Source organism: Anneissia japonica, unplaced genomic scaffold, assembly GCF_011630105.1.
Source record: "Anneissia japonica isolate Jap-2015-1 unplaced genomic scaffold, ASM1163010v1 scaffold287833_len2544123_cov190, whole genome shotgun sequence".
Lineage (NCBI taxonomy): Eukaryota > Metazoa > Echinodermata > Crinoidea > Comatulida > Comatulidae > Anneissia > Anneissia japonica.
In genome coordinates this window covers 466,166-485,739 of record NW_022757233.1, presented here as the reverse complement: position 1 = coordinate 485,739, position 19,574 = coordinate 466,166, and the positions used below count along the sequence as shown (strand labels likewise).

The following is a 19,574-nucleotide window of genomic DNA, read 5'->3' as shown; positions in this document are numbered from 1 at the left end:
GGCCATTTTGAATGCGTAATTTGGAGTTGTTCCCCCAAAGGGATTTTGGGTAATTTTGAGTTCTGAACTTCTCAAGACCTATATTTTCAGAAAATATCAAAATTAGCCGGTAGTACTTCCATTGCCACCTGCACCCCAAAATAGCCTCTAATCTGCTGGCCTAAGTTGGGAGAAGCCACTTCCAGAGATCTGGTTTAATGAGGTTTCTCAACACATCTAAATCTGTATTCTGCCATGTGTGATGACACGCATGGTGCAGGTGGAGGGGTGACAAATGACAATACAATAGTAAAAGCATGTAAAACCATTATTAATTAGTTGGATATGCTTGCATGCTGAAGTGTAGGAGACTCTCTTGATTTCCGGGAGGCTCCCACAACATCCAAGACTTCGACCCTTGCAAATGAAATTTCAGTCAAGTTAAAATACAAGTTATATTTGGTGTTCAGGAAATGCTGCCACATAAACTTGAAAATTCCGAAAATGATAATGAATTGCTTGACTTTTTGATTAATAAAATATTACAAAATTGATTATTTAAATAATAATAATAATGTTAGTCTTTTAACACAAAATATAAAACGAGGCCAATTAATGGATGTCAAATAACCATTCCTACATCAAAAAAATGATCTGTTCTGAGAGGAAATTCTTTGAGACCATCCCAAAGATGGTGAGTTGAATGGCCGAGTGCTTAAGGCAGGGGCGCCACAACGTACAACCATAATATCGGCGCTTTCCTATGGTTCTGGTGGTGGATCAAGTCTTCTCGGATGAAGACTATAATAAACCATAGGCCCAGTGTACACAATTTGACTCGCATGCACTTTAAAGAACCAAGTACTGTCATCTTCTGAGATAAGTAGGGGGTTACCCCAGTGAATTGATTCATACAGCCCCTGTTGAGGACAGAAGAGTGATATCTGTACCGGTTTACCCGATAGAGACCCTTCTCTGAGCAAGTTATCGTATAAGCTAATCCACACCTCAAGCACTTTGAGACTTTGGTGTAAAGCACTATATAAATTGAACTACACTACATCACGTACATTTCCGCTTGCAAATTATAAAAAAAAGATTGCAGTATATCATCACATAAATAAACTTATTTTTTTAATTGTGTCTTAGTTGATAAGCTTTGTGATTATAAATTTTTCTCAATTTTCTGGCTGCCAGTGTAATAGTAAAGCTTGCATAATGATATTGTTATTAATTATCATATTAATCTATTAACCATTATCTGTGATTTGCTATACAGAATAATAAAGCCTTGTTTGTCTTGATTTGATGGTAGAAAATGCATCAACTATTATTATCATCATCAATTGCCTTTTCTCGGTAATGGGCCCCATATGCGCATTGACAGAGGCCAATGACATTTATTTGAACCACATTCGCTTTTGCACTGACCTCCTGAGTGTAAAGATATTACCTTTAACATGATTGGCATAGTTTGTTAATATGCTCTCCAATTGAATGAATTAAATAATACCCTTGCTTTAAAGTTTCAGAAAGATCATCATTCAAAATAGAAAAAAAAAAAAAAAGATTTATCTTATTTTGGATGAATACACAAACTTCCTTGCTCTTTAGAATGACATTATTTGTGCCAGAAATGGACTTAGCTTGTGATCAGGTCAATAATAAACTCATTAATTATTAGCAATGATGTGAAATCATGTGTTTAATACGAAGTACTCTGTAACTAATTTAAATCTCAGGTTATAAAATACTGTAGTACAAACTCAGTCAAATTAAAGAACAATTCAATAAAGCAGATATTAAATAATAATTTTCTTTCACTCAACTGATGATAACAATCTTAATTCAATTTCACAAAGAACAGTTGATCCTTCAATATACCCTGTTTAATTTGAGAACAATTTAATAATGAGAAGTGGAGTTGAATAGCTTAGTGGTTAAGAAGATGCTTGCCTTATGGAATTCTCCCCAGGGAGCTGAGTATGTGTTCCATATATGCTTGATCCAATGACTAGGGGTAATACTGTTAATTTCCCAGAGGTCTCCACAATATGCGCTCTACATCAAACATTATTATTATTAATATTATTCTAATTCCAGGGTTCTGGTTTCAATTTCTGTCATAGTAGGACTTTTTCTTATGACTAAACAACTCCACTTTCTAGGCCTCAAAAGAGACTCGGTTTATAAAACATCATTAGGAGTTTACTTGCTGCTGAATGTGAAGGAAATAAAAACAAAAAAGAAGAAAAATAAGGAAAGAAATCTTTAGACATTCACTCAGTCAATATGTGTTTTTAGTACTAATGGATTCCTAATCCGATTTCTCCTGGCTTTGTTCCAAGACATATTTTTAACATCTCAATTTTCCATGTCCCATTTTCAGCATCTTTATGAAACACTACACTATAACAAATTGTCACAGTAATTAGTTCCACAATTATCTCTGCATTAAGTACACATAATCAAACTATACATCTAACTGTATGCTTGTCAATTTCCACATCAATAATCCAAAGCAATCTACAAGGTAAAATCATTTGGCATCTTCAGGTCTTAAAGGAGAAGGTCTTAAAGGAGAATTTTATACAATTTTATGATTTAGCATACTGAGTTTAATAATATCCCATTTTTGAAATTACAAATCTTGTTCTCAAGTAGATTTTGGATGACATAGCATGTGCACCGCTCCATCCTGGTTTAGCGACAGGCCATTGTAATCTACAGTACTGTACTACTGGCTAAACTATACATAGCCATTATGTAGGTGGCCTACAGTAGGCTTGTATTTTTCTAGCTTTTTCTTCACTTTCCATGTTTAATGCCTTTTTAATTTAGGTTTACAATACTTTTTTGTCTTCCTCCTCTACCTAAGCCATTCAATATTAGTTTATAATGAATACAAGGATAGTAATAATATGAACAACTCATCTAGGGATCATCCTAAACAGGCGCATTACAATGGCCTGTTGCTAAAACTGGATGAATGATGCATCTGCAACATCATCACAAATCTAGTAGAGAGCGTCTACGTAACGAACGCTTTCAAGATTTGTAATTTCAAAAATGGGATATTATGTAACTGAGTATGTTAAAATTGGTGAACTTCTCCTTTAAGATAAAAAAAAAATCAGCACAATTGCAACGGAATTAAAGTCTAAATCTTTAAACAATTTATTTTATCTATAAACTAAATTATAGCATTAATATTCAAATTTACTCACTTTCCATCCAGTGGTGCTAAAATATCGTTTTTCCCCTTTCTTTTCATGTATCTGCTCCTTCTTGGCCCTCTCTGGGTCCCGCCTGGTTCCAGAGGCCATGAATACCCAGGATCCTAACACTTCCACCATGTCCGGTAGGAAATAGGGACGGTGGAAGTAACGACGCAAGACTTTATTTGCTTGGACTTCACAATTGCTCCTATTACACAAAAAAAAAAAAAAATTGAAAAAATTAGCAATAAAATGTTGACCGCCAAAAGCCTTTTTTCCAAATTCATCCCATATGGCAAGGCATAAAGGGCACTACCGTAATGAAAATCATTGCTATCAAAGCTCTTATAACAACAAGATAACGTTCTCCACAATTTAAGCGTGATAAATAGAAGCGTCGATGCTCAGTAAAAAGAAGCATAAAATGTAATCATTTTTGAGAGTGGGCATCCTAGTTGTTACCATGGTTGTTATAGAATTTGAACACAGATGTGCTACAGTATGTTTAGTTAACGACCTTTGATGTCAAAATTGAAAAGTAATCATTTTCGCATGAGGGCGCCCTACACTGCGTTACAGAATTTGCATGCAGAAATCGCGGAGAATGCTATCTTGCAATTATAAGATCTTTGATTCCCATCAAATATAATGAAACACAAACATACAGATAATTTTAGATCGTTACTTCTGGGTTCTACCCTGAACCTCCAGGGTGAAAGTTCACATTCTGGAACCACTCCCAGCGAGTTTATGTGCAATACGATAATGTCTACACAGGTGTGGACATGAACTTGCGTCCTGGCAACATGACTGAACCCTTTCAGGCGTGAACTCACATCCCTGGGAGCGAATGTGTTAATCAGTTGATCCAAATTCAACAACATAAAAATTTTTGCGATATAACCAGACGCTGATGACGCTCTTCGAAAGTTTCTAACACAGGAAAAACCAATAAATGAGAGACTTGTGGCAAGTCTACTATTCACGATGCAAAGAAAGTTACAGTACAAAGTGTAAAGAAAACTGAGTGACGAATAAACTGAGTGACGGGTCCAGCAGAGTGCCGAAAAGGCCACGCTCTCCAGCAGCAGGAAAAAAAAATCACTAATCAAGTGTGGAATCCATTTTCGGATTAGATTAAAACAGCACTGGATCTGTAAATCAGCAAAAATTAACTTTCATGATCTGTTTCTGGTTGGAAGTTAATAGCTTACTTGATTATTTTTAAGGAGCTATTCAGCATTTTAATTGAAATTTTTGAGGTTTTCCCAATATATTTTGGCAGACAGTACATTATTTTTAAATGAATAAAGTGATATATTTAGCTGTTGCTGCACATCGCACAAAATGATAAATTTCAGAATCCGATTTTTCCTTAGGCAATGGAAATTGTAATACAGTTAATGAGGTTTCTAAGCAAAAAAGTCCTGAAATTACTGGATTGAATTTGAAATGCAGGATGATGACATTAAAAGTGTAGCCTATTACATGTGTTGCCTTGCCATTTATCTATTTGAATTTTAATGGGAAATTTAGTACATACATGTGTTACAGGAATTTTGCTTGTAGTGCCCTCGGCACTTCACATAATGGAAAAACAAATGAAATATATCACCATATTGGATATAACGTTAGCAATGTTAAAGAGTGGAGTGGAGTTGAATAGGTTAGTGGTTTAGACCAGCCTAGAAACGTACTTACCATCGGAGGTTCCAGGTTGGAATTGTGCCCCCTAGCCCTTCTATTAACGAATGGAAATCCTCTTCTGATTCGCTGACTAAGGAACAAACAGTTGACATTGCTAGAACATCTTCTTCTTTATATAACTTCAACAAAGAATAAAGTATACAAGATATACATGTGCATTCCAATTGTCCTCAAGGAAAATTTAGTAAAATCATGTCATTTATTGGTAGGAGACATGATGGCTAACCAGATACATTGATATGGTAGCTACAGGAGGGCAGCTTTAGGTTAAGAAAAGAGCACCCCTAATACCAGTTTTTTACTAATAGAGAGCTCATCTCATTAAATATGGTTATAATGTTTTTTGCAAACATTAACAGTAGAAATTTAACAGATATAACAATTGTTATATTCATATAATCTAGCTTAAGTTACATACCTACGTTTGTGGTGCATACACTAAAGCATCACATACAACGTAATATGAAAAAAAAACATTTTAAGTTACCTTTTTAATAAACTCTAAATTGAACTCTTTGCTAGCCCTCCACTCATGTATGGCATCTGTCACGACTACTGGAACGTGGTCAAATAAATATTCTGTCATATCTTTAGGATCAAGATTGTCTACATCTTCAATAAAATCCAAATCTTGGCACATCTACACATGGAGAACATAGACACAGTCAACATATCTGGATCGGTTAATGTACTTAATGTCAATTCATGAAAATAAATATTGTAAAATAACTAAAAGGTTTCAATGAAGGACACTTTTATAGTACACTACAAATTACTGTATAAGTTGTTATTTATGTGAGGGTTTAATTTTCGCGAATTTCGCAAATGTAGCGCTTACCGCGAATTTCACCACTTGCGAAAATGACCACAAATTTCAAATTACAGGAAGTACAGTAAACAACAAACCGAATGAAAGGGGAAACCCTGTTATAGGTCGGAAATCTAGTTGGAATAGCGCGTGATGAATTACGCCGCGCCGCATTTAGCACGTTCAGCGCCGGCGTAGTTTGAGACCTGGAAAAAACAATTCCTTTACCGACTGTACAGTACCTGTAGGCCTACAAAAATAACTACTAAGCCCTACTAGAGACAGTACTACTATGCCCTACTACTACTAGTACTGTGCCTAGACTTTGCCAACTTAAAAAAGGCAGCCTACGCATCGTTTTTAAGCCTTCCGTACAACAAAAAAGATCGTGATAGTAGCTACACTACAGTACAGTACATTAGGCCTCAAATGTAACATTTTGTTAAAATGGCGTCCGCGAAAATACCAACACGCGAAAATGTCAAGAAAGTTGGAAATCGCGAAAAATTCTGTACGCGAAAATAACAACATATACAGTATCTGTTACAAATAACAAAGACTTGAATTTTGAATACATGCACTTATTATAGTTTACTGAAAAATGCAAAACATTTGTTTGAATGATGGTTACTTACCTCACAATCTTCGGCAGTGAGTCCATCTTTGACATAATAGGGATTAATTAGTGCACAGTCTAAAAAATATATGTCCGTCCAATCATAGAAAGCTAAAGTCTGTAAAAAATTAAATTAGATAGACTTAATGTAAAGTTTGTCAAGATCTCTAATCATAAGCAACAAAAGATTCAAGATTCAAGATTACAGTATTTAAATTGTCAAAAAAAGGAAATTCTGAGTGTAACCATTCCAATGCATACAGATACAAAAAAAATGCAAACATTGAAAATGTAAAAAAATAGAGCAAAAAGTAACCAATTTTTAAAATAACATAAAAAAATTATTCTGCTCAAACTTTAGCATATTTAATGTGTAACCATTCCAATGCATACTTTTTTTTTTATTTATTCATTCTGAAGTAATTATAAGTAAAATATATTCAAGGATAAAAACACAGAAAAGTACAAAAAAGCAACTTATTTCCACTGTGGTCCCTAAATGAGAATACTTAAATTACAGAATAATACATAATCAAAACAACAAAGTCAATAATCAAAAAAAGACATCATATAAATAAAGCTATGTATAATAAAGTTCAGATAAATAATGGCTTTTTATGAGTTTTTTAAAAGTGTATATGGATTGTGAATTTTGAACATTATAAGGTAATTTATTCCATTCATCGATTGCGGTATCGATGAATGAGAGTCTACTATGTGTACCAGATTTTTGTTTATAAATTGTCATTCTAGAAGTCGAAAATCTAGTATTAACAATATTACCTAAGTTGGCTAGGATTGATAATAGTGATGAACACTCAAGTTCAAAAGCCTACCAACCCAGTCTTTGGAAATATAACAGATAGTATAAACATAAAATTTAAATTGGCTAAAAGAAAAAACTAATTGAGAAATCAAATAAACTACTTAAACTCTGTCTCTTATACACATCTAGATGTGTATAAGAGACAGGTCCAGGGCAGGGATGAATATCTCCTGAAAGTATGAGCCCAATAATTAAAATTAAAGAATCGGCTTGAGATTTGGGAGTGAAGCATTTTTGTTTTTTTTAAATATTTGTTGTCTTGTAGGCGTTGCGATACAAATAAACAATAAAGCTTTGCTTGTCCTTGTTTAAATGACTTGCTTGGTCTGCAATTTACAATGTAATTCATTACATCAAAGTCCGGTGTGGTGTCCTCATCTTCAATAAATGAAGCTTTCAGTAACAAAAACGTAACAAACCAATTGCCATCCTGGTATACAAAAAGGCTATCACTAGTATGGCACGTAATTCAAATCAGTTCAGCTAACAAAGATGTCGCAATCATAAAAAAAAATCAGGAAAGACAGATTCACGAATCAGTCAACAGTTGCTTAAAACACACCAAAAATTTATTTCACGGATACAAGAAAAAGTACATACCAGATCACGAACATCAAAGTTAAATCAGATTAACATCAAAGGGCAGGAACGTAAAAGACAAAGAAACGAAGCTCGATGAAAGCTACAGCTCCACTCCTAGCCTGTACCGGCTTGTATGGCGCGAAATGCAAAATACAAATACCTGGAATTCCGTTGGCTTCAAAGTCGCAGCAACATCCACAAGAAACAGGAAAAAACTAATGAAACAGGGCCTCAATAATAATAAGAAAGAATAAAAACGATTCACAGGAAAAACCAGGAAACCAGAGATCAAATTCAAACATCAAAACTTGATTGAGAACATATCACGACACGGAATTAAAACAGCAAAACTGAGGAGCTCAATAAAAACATGTCCGCACACTGTCACAGCCAAGCTTAATGATGTCATACGACAAAAAAAATATGCAAACATCGAAAATGTAAAAAAATAGAGCAAAAATTAACCAATTTTAAATATAAACGTATAATTAATAAAAAAATGTCTTTTATTCTGCGGCTCAAACTTTAGCATATTGAATGTGTGTGAATAGCCTTTAGTACCCGACTTAACTGCAAGTTGCAAGTGAAGTGCTGAATTGTTTTATTTATCAATAATTATATACTGTATATAAACTTCAGTTTATTTTATTATAAATTTACTTTTTATAATCCTGTAACTGAAATCCTATAAATTTCATTCTTGTGGTCTTAGTTAGCTCTTCTTACCTGTATTGAAAAGAGTCGTCCAACAACACAGAGCATTCTGTAAGCAGGATCATATTGATAGATTATTGCTATGGTGCCAATAACAAATGCAATACAAAGCAAAAACCGTGTTTGCTTTTTTCTGGTTTGTTTTTGCTCTGATGTTTTAATGAATTTGAGTAGCGGTGCTGAAACGTCCAAGATCTCTTCATCTGAGAGTCCTTGTTCCCTGCATTTGTTGTACAATTTCGACAATTTCTTCTCTATCTCTTGCTCTTTAGAAGTTTGAAAGATTGGTGCCATTCTTGAATAAATCTTGAAACGTGCCTTCCCTTACTCCCGGCCTGGTCCAAAAATAAAAGCTCGCACCTTCCTTTACTATGCAGAGGTAGGACTACATACAGCAGGACAGAAAACTAGCCTACAAACAAAACAACACAAGGCCCGGCCCTAGCCTACATCGGCAGGCCCAGCTACAATTTAAATAACCAAAATTCAGTACTAAGACAAACTGGATCGAAAAGGCTTTGAAGTTTCTCCTTTATTCGAATGTCCAGGGTGATTTAGATAGCATTAGGGCCCTACAGCTTTTCAATGTAAAAAGACATAACAAAATGCAAAATACCAAAAGTTTTCTGACGGGATTCTTGTCTTCGTGTGGTCTGTTGTGATTCTCAACCACCTTGTGAGGGCAGTATTGATTTTATTTCATTCATTCATTTATTTCGTCTATTACACAAACAAAAACTTTAAGAGGTACACGGGATTGTCAAATCGGAACCGTATTAACTATCAAGTGATTCTCCAACCTCCTCAGATCAATGCAATACGGATACTGTACTTGCTTTGAAGTTACAGGTATGTTAAAAAAACTATTATTTAACTAAATTTTATATAATTCAATTTCAATTCAATTTCAATTTATTCATTCATTTATTCTTATTCAGCCAAAAATATACTTTACAAAAACAATGAAAATTGGACAAGCAACAAATTTTACAATATTACCTAAGTTGGCTAGGATTGATAATAGTGATGAACACTCAAGCTCAAAAGCCTACCAACCCAGTCTTTGGAAATATAACAGATAGTATAAACATAAAATTTAAATTGGCTAAAAGAAAAAACTAATTGAGAAATCAAATAAACTACTTAAACTACCAATACAAAAGACAAATCAGGAAAGAAAAATACAAAGGATTAGTAAACAACAGGAAATTTGAGAAATAAAAAAGGAAGGAATTAAAAAAAGTCCTGTATATCTACAGAAGTTAATCTACAATTTAAAAAAAAAAATGGTTTCAAAGGATCGTCTCTGAACTGAATCCAGAAACAAGTTCCAACAAAACACATTATTAAAGTGAAAGTGGGAAGGAATAATTTACTGAAAATTAAATTAAATAGACAAATAAAACTAGGTACTAAAATATATTTAGATTTATTTATTTATTTTAAAAAAGGCCTATAAAGATATTAATTGTTGACTGCGATAAAATGTAGTTTCAATTTATATATAAAAGTTTGTAGAGTGTCCAACATTGCAAAAAATATCCCCACCAAGGTAAAGAGAAATACAAATAAAAAATGCATAAAAAGTGCACAATACATGTACTTGTATAAGAAATTATTTATATATGCGCACATTATAACAGGGAGTAATTATCGTGACAACACTATTACAACTTCCTGATTATTTCAAATTTGAATTCAAACTTGAAAAGCCAATAACAATTATAAATATATCACCATCATATCATCATACATCATCATCATTATCGTCATTATCGTCATCATCATTCATACTATAGTGGTGGTGAGAGCACTCATCTATATAGCTAAGATATCAGATATCAGACCTACACACTCGAGAGACGAGTGTGTAGGTCTGGATGGCCAGTAGGGCCAAAATAGACAACTGCCATCATTACATAGATAGACTTTTTATGCGCGCAGTATTTTTACCACACAACACGAAGAAAGATACACACCTCATTTTCGATCAAAACAACGTTTGAGAAAAACGCGTTTGAAGTGACACGTAAATCTGACTATCAAGGTATCGAAATTTTAAATATTTTTTTATATATATATTTAGCTAAATCATTTTGAACGTTCAATTTATTTATTTTTTTGTTAACTTAATTAATAACCTGGTTAGAGGCCAAAAAATTTGTTTGTTTGCCCTCCTCCACCCGCCCCTAACTCACTGAAAAAAGTAGGTGCGGAAAAACAAAAAAAAAAAACTTTAAAAAGATTTTTTTGTTTTAGCTTTTTTCTTTACAAATAAAAATGTGAGTGAATTTATCTTCATATTTTGCCAGATGCCCTACACATTTGTTGTCTAAAGTTGTTGTCTAATGTAAGATAATATTGCCATTCTCTGTCGGTTATTTTTATTCCATCTGATGAGAAAAAAAAAACTTCTTCCACCCGCCCCTTTTTATCAATTTAAAAAAAAGAAGGGGCAAACAAACAATTAATTTTTTAAGGCCTTATTAGCATGAACAGTTTGTGTCTAGTCTGTAGGTGAAAATATAAACAATAAACAACATAGCACAGGTTATTTACACACATACAGTTTGTGTCGCACCCTTAGTTTAGTGAAAAGGAAAGTTTAATTTTACGCACTTCGTTGTAGTGGTGGATCTACTAATTCGAAATAGATGGGCCCATTGCCGGGAGAGGGATTTTCAAAAATTGAAGGCTATAAACCACCTCAGGCCAGCCACTATGGTTGGGGCTGAAGTAAGAAAATTTATGATTGTGTCACCTCTAGGTACGGTGGCTGGAAATGATGTGCAATACTCTCAAACTTAAATTTGAATTAAAAAAAAAAATATCTATTATTTTCTTTATAATTTTGAAAAATAATAATGTCAAAGAAACAAAAAATGAAAAAAAAAACACGATTTTTTAGGTTTGCGTCCGATGGATTTGTCCTTATGGCAAAGTTGGTTTATTTGGCCCTAATGGTTGCCCATATCTATAATAGGTATTATGTACCGCAGAGAGGTGCCCTTTCATTCTGCCGCTCTCGGCGCGCCATCATTGTGGTGTTTTTATCTTTTCGTTATCTGTTCGTTTGCTGTTGTTTTTTCATAATAATCATGTCTTCAGAAAAGAAAAAAAGAAGAATTGTAGAGTCAAGCAATGGAAGTACTCGATCTGTTGTCATTTCTGGTTCTTCGAAGGAATCCAAGAAGATTAAACGATCAAGTGACCATAGTCAAAACCAACAACAGGTAGGGCCTAGGCTAGGCTAAGCTAGGTAGGCCTGTCTGTATGTACTAATAAATCTATCTATCAGACTGAGTGAGAGGAAGACTAGGCTAGGCCTAGCTTGGCAAGGCGGCGTAGGCAAGTGTGAGGCCTTGGCTAGTAGTTGGTCGTGGGGGGTGGAGACGCAGGGATTAGCCTAGTCTAGGTGACAGGCCTGTATAAGCTAAGGCCTGCAAAAATTCCAGACTGTAGTGTAATGCCTGCACGAGGAGTATACTCTGTCCGCACAGAAATTTGGCCTAGGGCCTAGGCCTACCTTCACTAGAAATCCGTCAGTGTAGGTAGGCCTATATAGGCCTAGGCCTAGGCCTATTTTGGAAAATAAGGGAATATTCCTGCGCAGATTTTTTGATGAAAATTAGGTTTTGACCAAATCTTAATATACAATGCAATTATGCAGCAATTACGATTCTGCACACCTATTTTCTAGGGATTTTCCGCAAAAATTTGGGCCGATTTTTTAGGTATCCTCTGCGCAATTAGAAAACTTTACAGTATGGTATGGCTAAGATTTGGTGGCCGACGGGAGAGGGGGGTTTCTGAATAAATAAGAAGTTTTGGAGTAGCCTAGACTGCTCTAACTAACCTGTAGGCCTATTTGTTCAAAGTCATTATTCTTCCACCCAATCTCAGGTACATAGTGAAGAAATGGAGGTAGAACTGCGTGATTCTCAGAAAGATTTGGAATTTTTCAAGTCCACTTGCCAAGATCTACGCAACATTATGAAGGACGTATATGAAATGAAGACTGGAAGTGCTGCAGATGTAAATATCTTTAAAAATTCTGCTAAAAGAAATAATTATAACACTCATTTTATCTTTAAATCTTAACCAAACCATAGAAATAGTCAATTTAATTACCATTTGAACGCTACAAATGCCGTCACTATTGATTGATATTGATTAATTAATTAAAATGATTACATATTTTGTTTGTAAGAGAAATCCAGGTGAAACAGTCTAAAGCAAAGGTTATTCTGTTGAAATAATAATTGTTAAATTACTGTATATTTCTTATTACAAATACTAAATGTAAGGAGTATACTTACAATTATCAGATGCATGATATCTTTTTTTCTCGATATAGACCCTTACACTGTCTGGCAATTAATTTAAGGATGTTTATAGTAAAAGATCTTCTAATCAGCAAAAAAAAAAACCAAAAAACAGATTGGTTTTAATCTATGTCTATTTGGATATTCTCTTTTATGCTTTTAAATGAGTAATTAAATGTTTTGATTGCATTCTTACAATTTTCTTTACATGAACAGACACCATTAAAAATACTTTTTTTATTGCATTTTTAACAGGTAACTGAAAAGATAACAGCTAAACGGATGGAGGCTGTCTTACATTTTATTGCCTTGAAGAAGCTAAATCGGTTAGCACACATCCGTAACAAGAAGGCAAGAGATTCTACCGAGGAAGCCAAAGAGAAAGTTGATAGCTTTCACCTTCAACTTCAGAACCTCCTCTACGAGGTCATGCACCTCCAGAAGGAGGTCACTAAATGTTTGGAATTCAAGTAAGACATTGATATTAAAAGGACAGTCACCATAGTTTCTCTGGTATAAGCCTACCCCCTTAAATACAAAATTGGACCAATTTTTTTGTGGGTGGGGGGTGGGGGACTTATACACGGGTACACCCTTTTTAATTAAAAGCAATTTTTCAGCACTGCATGCCTAATTCAAAGCCAATATTTGATATGTTTTTCTAACAGTATCTTGTAAAAGTCAGCTAAGCTACTTATTCAAATTATACCTGGGGGTTTTGCCTGAGGAAATGCTGGTACAAAAAATTGTACCTGAGGAAGTACGGTAAAAATAAAAGCTTTACTGTAATTGAGATGGGAAGTGTTTTGTTGTAATTTATTATATTATTCTTTTGAATGAATGACACATTTTTATTCATCTTTAGATCTACAGATGAAGACATTGATCTAGTGAACTTGAATGATTTTTATCAGGAAGCTCCAGAAGATATCTCCAAGCCATGTATTACCAAAGCGGATTCCCATCAACAAAGACTAGCACGATTAGACTGGGAATTAGAGCAGAGAAAGAGGTATGGTAACAACATTCTTTAGGCAATACATTTTCTATACTTTCTTGACTTTTTTTATAGTTCATCAGAGGAAATTTTGTTTTCTCACTTTGCCAAAATTGATTTGTCAAAAAACATGTTTTTTACAATATTTTTTTCATAGAGGGTACCTTTTAGGGTCCTCTCTTGAGGTCCTATCATAGTGGCCGTAAGAATGCGATGTGAAAAGTTCAGTATTAGAATTGATAAATACTTTATATTATGGAGGATAAATTAATAAAGATTTCAAATTTTGGGTTCAGCTTACTAATAAAAATAGATAAATAATATTTATTAGATTGATGTTTGTGTGCATTTATTTACCTACATTCTAGTTTGTCTGAGAAATACAAGGAATTCCAGGAGAAAAAGAATGTGATTGTGAAAGAAATTGAGCAGAAAAAAGAGTACCTTGACAGTCTACAGCCAATGCTTAATACAATCTTACAGGTTTGTAATCACAGTCATGCTATGGGATTGGTGAACTCATGTTGGCTTAATAATATTAATATAATAATAATAATAATAATAATAATAATAATAATAATAATAATAATAATAGAATAATATAATAATAATATGTTATAATTTATTTTATCCTTATCCAACATGAAATTGGAAAACGTGGGCTGGGCTAGCAACCTGTGGCAGCTGCAGTGCAGCCCCCCCCCCCAAAGTAACTACAATATGTAACGGATACTTACGTACGGATACATACATGTTCCTTATATTGCCTAACTCTCAATGTGAGGGCTATTAATTACATTACCTCTCAGCCAACTGCTCAGCTCTAATACCTTCACAGTAAACTTGCTGTATTTCTTGAGTGATCTGTTTTTTTAGGTCAGGTTTATGGTCACAGTGAAGATGTGATAAAACATGTTAGATGATGAAGTATCGAAAGATGTTTTTTTTTTAACCATATTTATAGAGGGTGACCCTTTAAGTGTCGGCTGATATTTAGGGGCCCTCATAAATAAATGAAATAACTTGATGTTGATGGGCGTTTAGTTTATTTTAGTCTCATGTTTGAACCAAAAAAATTATACGAAAAAACAATAAAAATAATCTTCGCCCAGATCCATCATTTGGGTTGATATTGACCGTCGGAGCAATGAGTGTTAAAACGGTGCCTTATAAATAAAGCAATTGATATAAATGTGTATAAGGAAATGATATGGTTACTGTTATTATTATTATTATTATTAATTATTTTTGTGTTTGTTGTCATTATTAATAACAATGAAGTTATGCTTTATAGTCTACAGTACCTGTACAAGAATACCTGGCCATGCCTCTGGAATGCATTCGTTCTCAACATCGGATAGCCAAACTCTTACCAAGGCCTTTGTATATTCTCTATGTTCAGGCTAATGCTTATCATGAAGCATGCGGTAAGAAGTCTACAATTGGCACATTTAACAGAACTTTATCTATGTGCAGGAATAGATGCTAGTTACCATTAGATGAAACTAATGAACTAAATTATATAAAAAGAAACTATATAAAAAGAATTTATACACAGTCAACAAAAATGGCATAGAAGAATCCATGCTGAGAAATGTAAACAAATGGACATAGTTCCTATTTTATTAAACAAGAATTAAATTGTTTGAATTAGAAAAAGAAAATCATTGATTTATAAATAGTTACTAGAAAAGTTGATGTATGTATTATCCTTTTTTTTTCTGAGTAATATAGTGTATTAAATATACTGTATAATGATCATTAGCTTTTTTTTTTTCAGATGAATCAATATCTTTGAAGATTGTGGGCGATACAGAAGGAGCACTTTCACAAGAAACCACTACTCCCGAATTAGACTACGATAGTGACTCGGACAATGAGGAGGCAGCCTCCAAATCGGTAATTTTTCAAAAATCAATTTAGGAATTAATTTACAAAATTGACAAAATCACATAAAGGGTTGTTACCTCATTCTAATAGAACACTATGTCAAGGATAACTATAGGTAAATCAGTCATTTTTCACTCTGCTCCAAATGTCTGGTATTTACTGCCCACACGAATCGAATCTGCAGAAAGTATTACCATGTTCAAGTCCAGATTAAAGAAACATCAGCTTTTCTCCTAGTAATTTTTTCTTGTTTTTGTTTTCTTTCATATCTTTTCTGTTTCTTATGTTTTGCTTGATTCTGGTACTGTGAGCGCACCTTGTGGATACCGGCGCATTATGAAAACATGTGTCCACTATTTAGGTGATTTATTGGGATACTAGATTAGAAGTCTGGGGGCGGGGGAGGAAGAGAGGTTTGCCAAAAGTAATAATCAATCAACCATATCAACATTAGCATGCACATGCCTATCCCTGGGGTTTTGTGAGCTCTTTACTTCAAAATTACCAAGTCAGCAGTCCAATACAAGAAAAAGAACAAAACAATAATTTATTTCAAAATACAACAGTGTGGGAGGGGGTGTGTGAAAATAAGGGGGTATATGACAATAACAGGGTATTGTCTGAAGCTTTTGATTACCAACCTTTTGTAAGCATCTTATCCTCTTTCAATCATAGATTGTTAGAATTGTTGCGTACAGTTTTTAATTTTTCTTTTTTTGATTTTCTTTTTCACCAACAGAAGAGGAGGAGAAAAACAGCTGGCAACAAGATGGAAGAAAGGAGACAAAAAACACTGAAGAAGCATCCACTTGCTGTTGTCATGACAATCAAATGTAAAGGTAAATGGTAATCCAGTAAACTGCTAGTCCAGACAACTGAACTATACTCAACTGAATCCCAATGAGTGTATTTAATAATACAAAAAGAATTGTGATGATTATTGATTATATAATACTTCTTTTATTAGATGATGTTATATTGACCCTTACCTTCAGTTACTTATCCATTTTACAAATTGCAACTGTACTGATCGACCTCAAGTGTAATATTACACCTGCTAATTCAAGGTAAGCTATTTTTAGCATAGTATTATTGTGTGACAATTTTAAAACTTGCTCTAACTGAATGGCTTGATGTGTTCGTTCTATGAAGAACACAACGCCACGCCTTGGTCCTGACACACAAGTCTTCACATGATGATAGAAAACATTTTGTAATGCTTTAAGCAGATGTGCACTGCATGCAGTCTTTTATGAAACCAGATTTTGTATACTTTTTGTATATTTATTACAGGCTAAAGTCGTTGAGTTCATACATCAGTGTGATCGGACATCCGTATAGGTGGGTGCAACATCTATGTGGTCTTGACTTCTTGGAAGAAGAAGGGGTTCGGCGAGAGATGAAGCCAGCCTCATCTGTTTGTGTTAGCTACATTGAATCCACAATCACGGCCCTCAAGAGAAGGATTACAGCTAGGCTGGCCTTGAACAAACAGCTTACAGCATTAGGCAAGTCATTTTGTTGCCCACCTTAATAGAAATTTAGAAATCCAATCCTGTAACAAACTGTAAGTTATTTCCAAATAATAGTCAAACACATGATGGATTTTCATTAAAATGTTTAAAATTATTTTAGAGCGGCGTAACATCACGGTACCCAGCGATTGCCAGTCTCTCTTTCCAACCAAGATTTCGTCAAAGCTAGTCTCCTGGAAGCCGCTTACTACCGAAGATTTTCGCACTCTACCATTCACTCAGGATTTTAAGGAGTTCCAGACCGAATCCAACGTGTTCTTCATGGCTACGATAGAACGTGGCTCAGCTAGGCTGCAGGCAGCTGTCATCCTAGACCAAGACTATCCGATAAAGACACCCTACTTTATATTGAAGCTGTCTTGGAAGGGGGAGCAGAGTGCAGGGAACAACAATGCAATCAAGGTAGGCTAACTCTTGCATTATTTTCAAGATTCATTCTTTATTGTTGTATATACATTAAAAGCTTTTCAAGATTTCTACTTCATTGTAATTTTTATTACTCTAAATGTATATAGTTATCTATATTATATATTTTTTTTTATATATACAGTTCACCCTCCAATTCGAGACCACCTTTGGGACTTAAATTTGGGTTGGTCTCGGAGTTAGAGGGCTAGCTTTGTGTTAAAAGGTTGAAGATTATTAATTGGTGTGTACACCAAGGATATCGCACGAAAGTCTGAAGAAGATTTATTTCCAGCAGGTAATGGGGCAGTAAACCGGGACACAATCCCCTACTCTTTTCCGAAGAGTGTATACGTTCTTTAACATGCACATAGGACCAACAGCGAAAGACGGTGCATAATCATAACTTGCATTTCAGCCCTCTAGCTGAAATAGGAGACCAGCTATGGGAATTGAACTGGAGACCAAGAAATCTCCACGGTGGCTACCACCAGTTCCACCGACTGAGCTATGCTGCTCTCATGAGCACAGCATTGTGCTGTAGTGATGTGTTTTACATTATGTTTATATTAAGCGAATAGAGGTCTCCAAAATATGCATTCGACCATTTTATTGAATGTCCAAAGAAACTTTTTACCTTGGATGAAAAGTTGTCTTCAAACTACTGTATTTCGATTTTTTTTAATTGTATTATCTCATAACCTGAAATTTTACCCCCAACACTCGAATAAGCTTAATTGTTCTTTTTTTCCAGGACATGGAAAGTGAAGTCAATGTTTTCTACAAAGAACTTGGTATAGAGAAGTCACACAACTTCATTCTATCCAATCAGCTGCAGCGTCTTTTGATGTGCCTGGATGTATACTTGGAGACTGAATCAGCAGTCAAAGGAAAGGAAGGACCAGTAGAATTTGCCAAGGAGAAAATGTTTCCAAGACTATCAAGGTAAAAATAAATTGTTTTCTCATTTAGCAAAATGCTCTGGTTACAAACATTTAGGTTCCTTACTTTATGTTAGAGCTTACTGTGACCCACAATATCTACATAGCCAAACAATACACAATATAAAACTAAATTCTCATTTTTTGTATACTTTCAGGGGACGTGACCGCAGAAAGCCATACAAATATATGAATAAGTTTGGTTACTTTTGCTTCAGAGTGGAAACCAGTTAATGCAGGAGTGATAGTAAAGTGATGGACGACAGCTTAGCGATGAATGAATATCAACGTTTTTATGCAGTAGTTTTCATGTTTATTGCGAGACACATCAAGATGGCAGTGTTTAACAAACGATGTCACTATTCAAGTTGATGCGTCAATGCCAAATGCCAGCACCAATTTCTTGGTGCCGCAACTTACTCAGTGGCGGAACGGGGTCCCTTGAAGAATTTTAGCCATTTTAATAGCTAATCTAAATTATTTTTTGGCTGCTGCCTGGAGGGGGCTCCCCTTTGCCAGCTTTGGATGAAATTCTTTCCAAGGGAGCTGAGCATGTGTTCCAATATTCAGTACATAGGGGCCTTGTTGCGGCAATGTTCTATATTAGATAAGGGGACATTATTACTTGTAATAAACTCAAATTTTCAAATTTTCTTTTGTTTTGATTATTACTATTTGCACTGCTGTAAAAATGTTGGAACTCCCCAATATAAAAACAGGTTTGGCTATTCTGACCACTACATGGTTGTCTGACCAAAACACCTGACTGAAAGTTGTCAAATCCATCTCATGGACATTACATGGTTAATCTTATAAATCCAATGGATGCAAAGCATTTGGATATATGGTCTAGATCGATCACTGACTTTCTTCTCCCCTATGGGTCCCTTCGTGTCTTGCTACCCGGTAACCTGGTGCCACTTGTCTCGAATGATGTACTGGGTTTCTTTATAGTGTACACTGGGCCTACGGTTTATAGTCCTTATCGGAGAAGACTTGTTCTACCACCAGAACCATAAGCAAGTGTGCCG

General features: G+C 34.6%; 2 protein-coding genes across 2 annotated transcripts in view; one reads left to right on the top strand and one right to left on the bottom strand.

Annotated features, from left to right (window-relative positions):
- LOC117124541 overlaps positions 1 to 9,106 on the bottom strand; it is a 16,963-nt gene extending 7,857 nt beyond the window's left edge. Inside the window, exons 1-5 of the mRNA XM_033270799.1 lie at positions 8,463 to 9,106; positions 6,348 to 6,446; positions 5,392 to 5,544; positions 4,899 to 5,023; positions 3,207 to 3,405 (exon numbers count right to left, since the gene is read on the bottom strand). Of these exons, the coding sequence (XP_033126690.1) occupies positions 3,207 to 3,405; positions 4,899 to 5,023; positions 5,392 to 5,544; positions 6,348 to 6,446; positions 8,463 to 8,744 (858 nt within the window). The 5' untranslated portion in view covers positions 8,745 to 9,106. The remainder of the gene's footprint in view (positions 1 to 3,206; positions 3,406 to 4,898; positions 5,024 to 5,391; positions 5,545 to 6,347; positions 6,447 to 8,462) is intronic.
- A 2,347-nt stretch (positions 9,107 to 11,453) lies between these two features.
- Positions 11,454 to 19,206, top strand: LOC117124601 (THO complex subunit 5 homolog). Its single transcript, XM_033270896.1, has 13 exons — positions 11,454 to 11,683; positions 12,354 to 12,485; positions 13,031 to 13,245; positions 13,641 to 13,787; positions 14,141 to 14,255; positions 15,067 to 15,199; positions 15,553 to 15,671; positions 16,402 to 16,501; positions 16,630 to 16,729; positions 16,956 to 17,170; positions 17,298 to 17,599; positions 18,357 to 18,547; positions 18,702 to 19,206. The coding sequence occupies exons 1-13, from the start codon at positions 11,549 to 11,551 to the stop codon at positions 18,775 to 18,777; spliced, it is 1,980 nt and encodes a 659-aa protein (XP_033126787.1). The 5' UTR covers positions 11,454 to 11,548; the 3' UTR covers positions 18,778 to 19,206.
- The last annotated feature ends 368 nt before the right edge of the window (positions 19,207 to 19,574 follow it).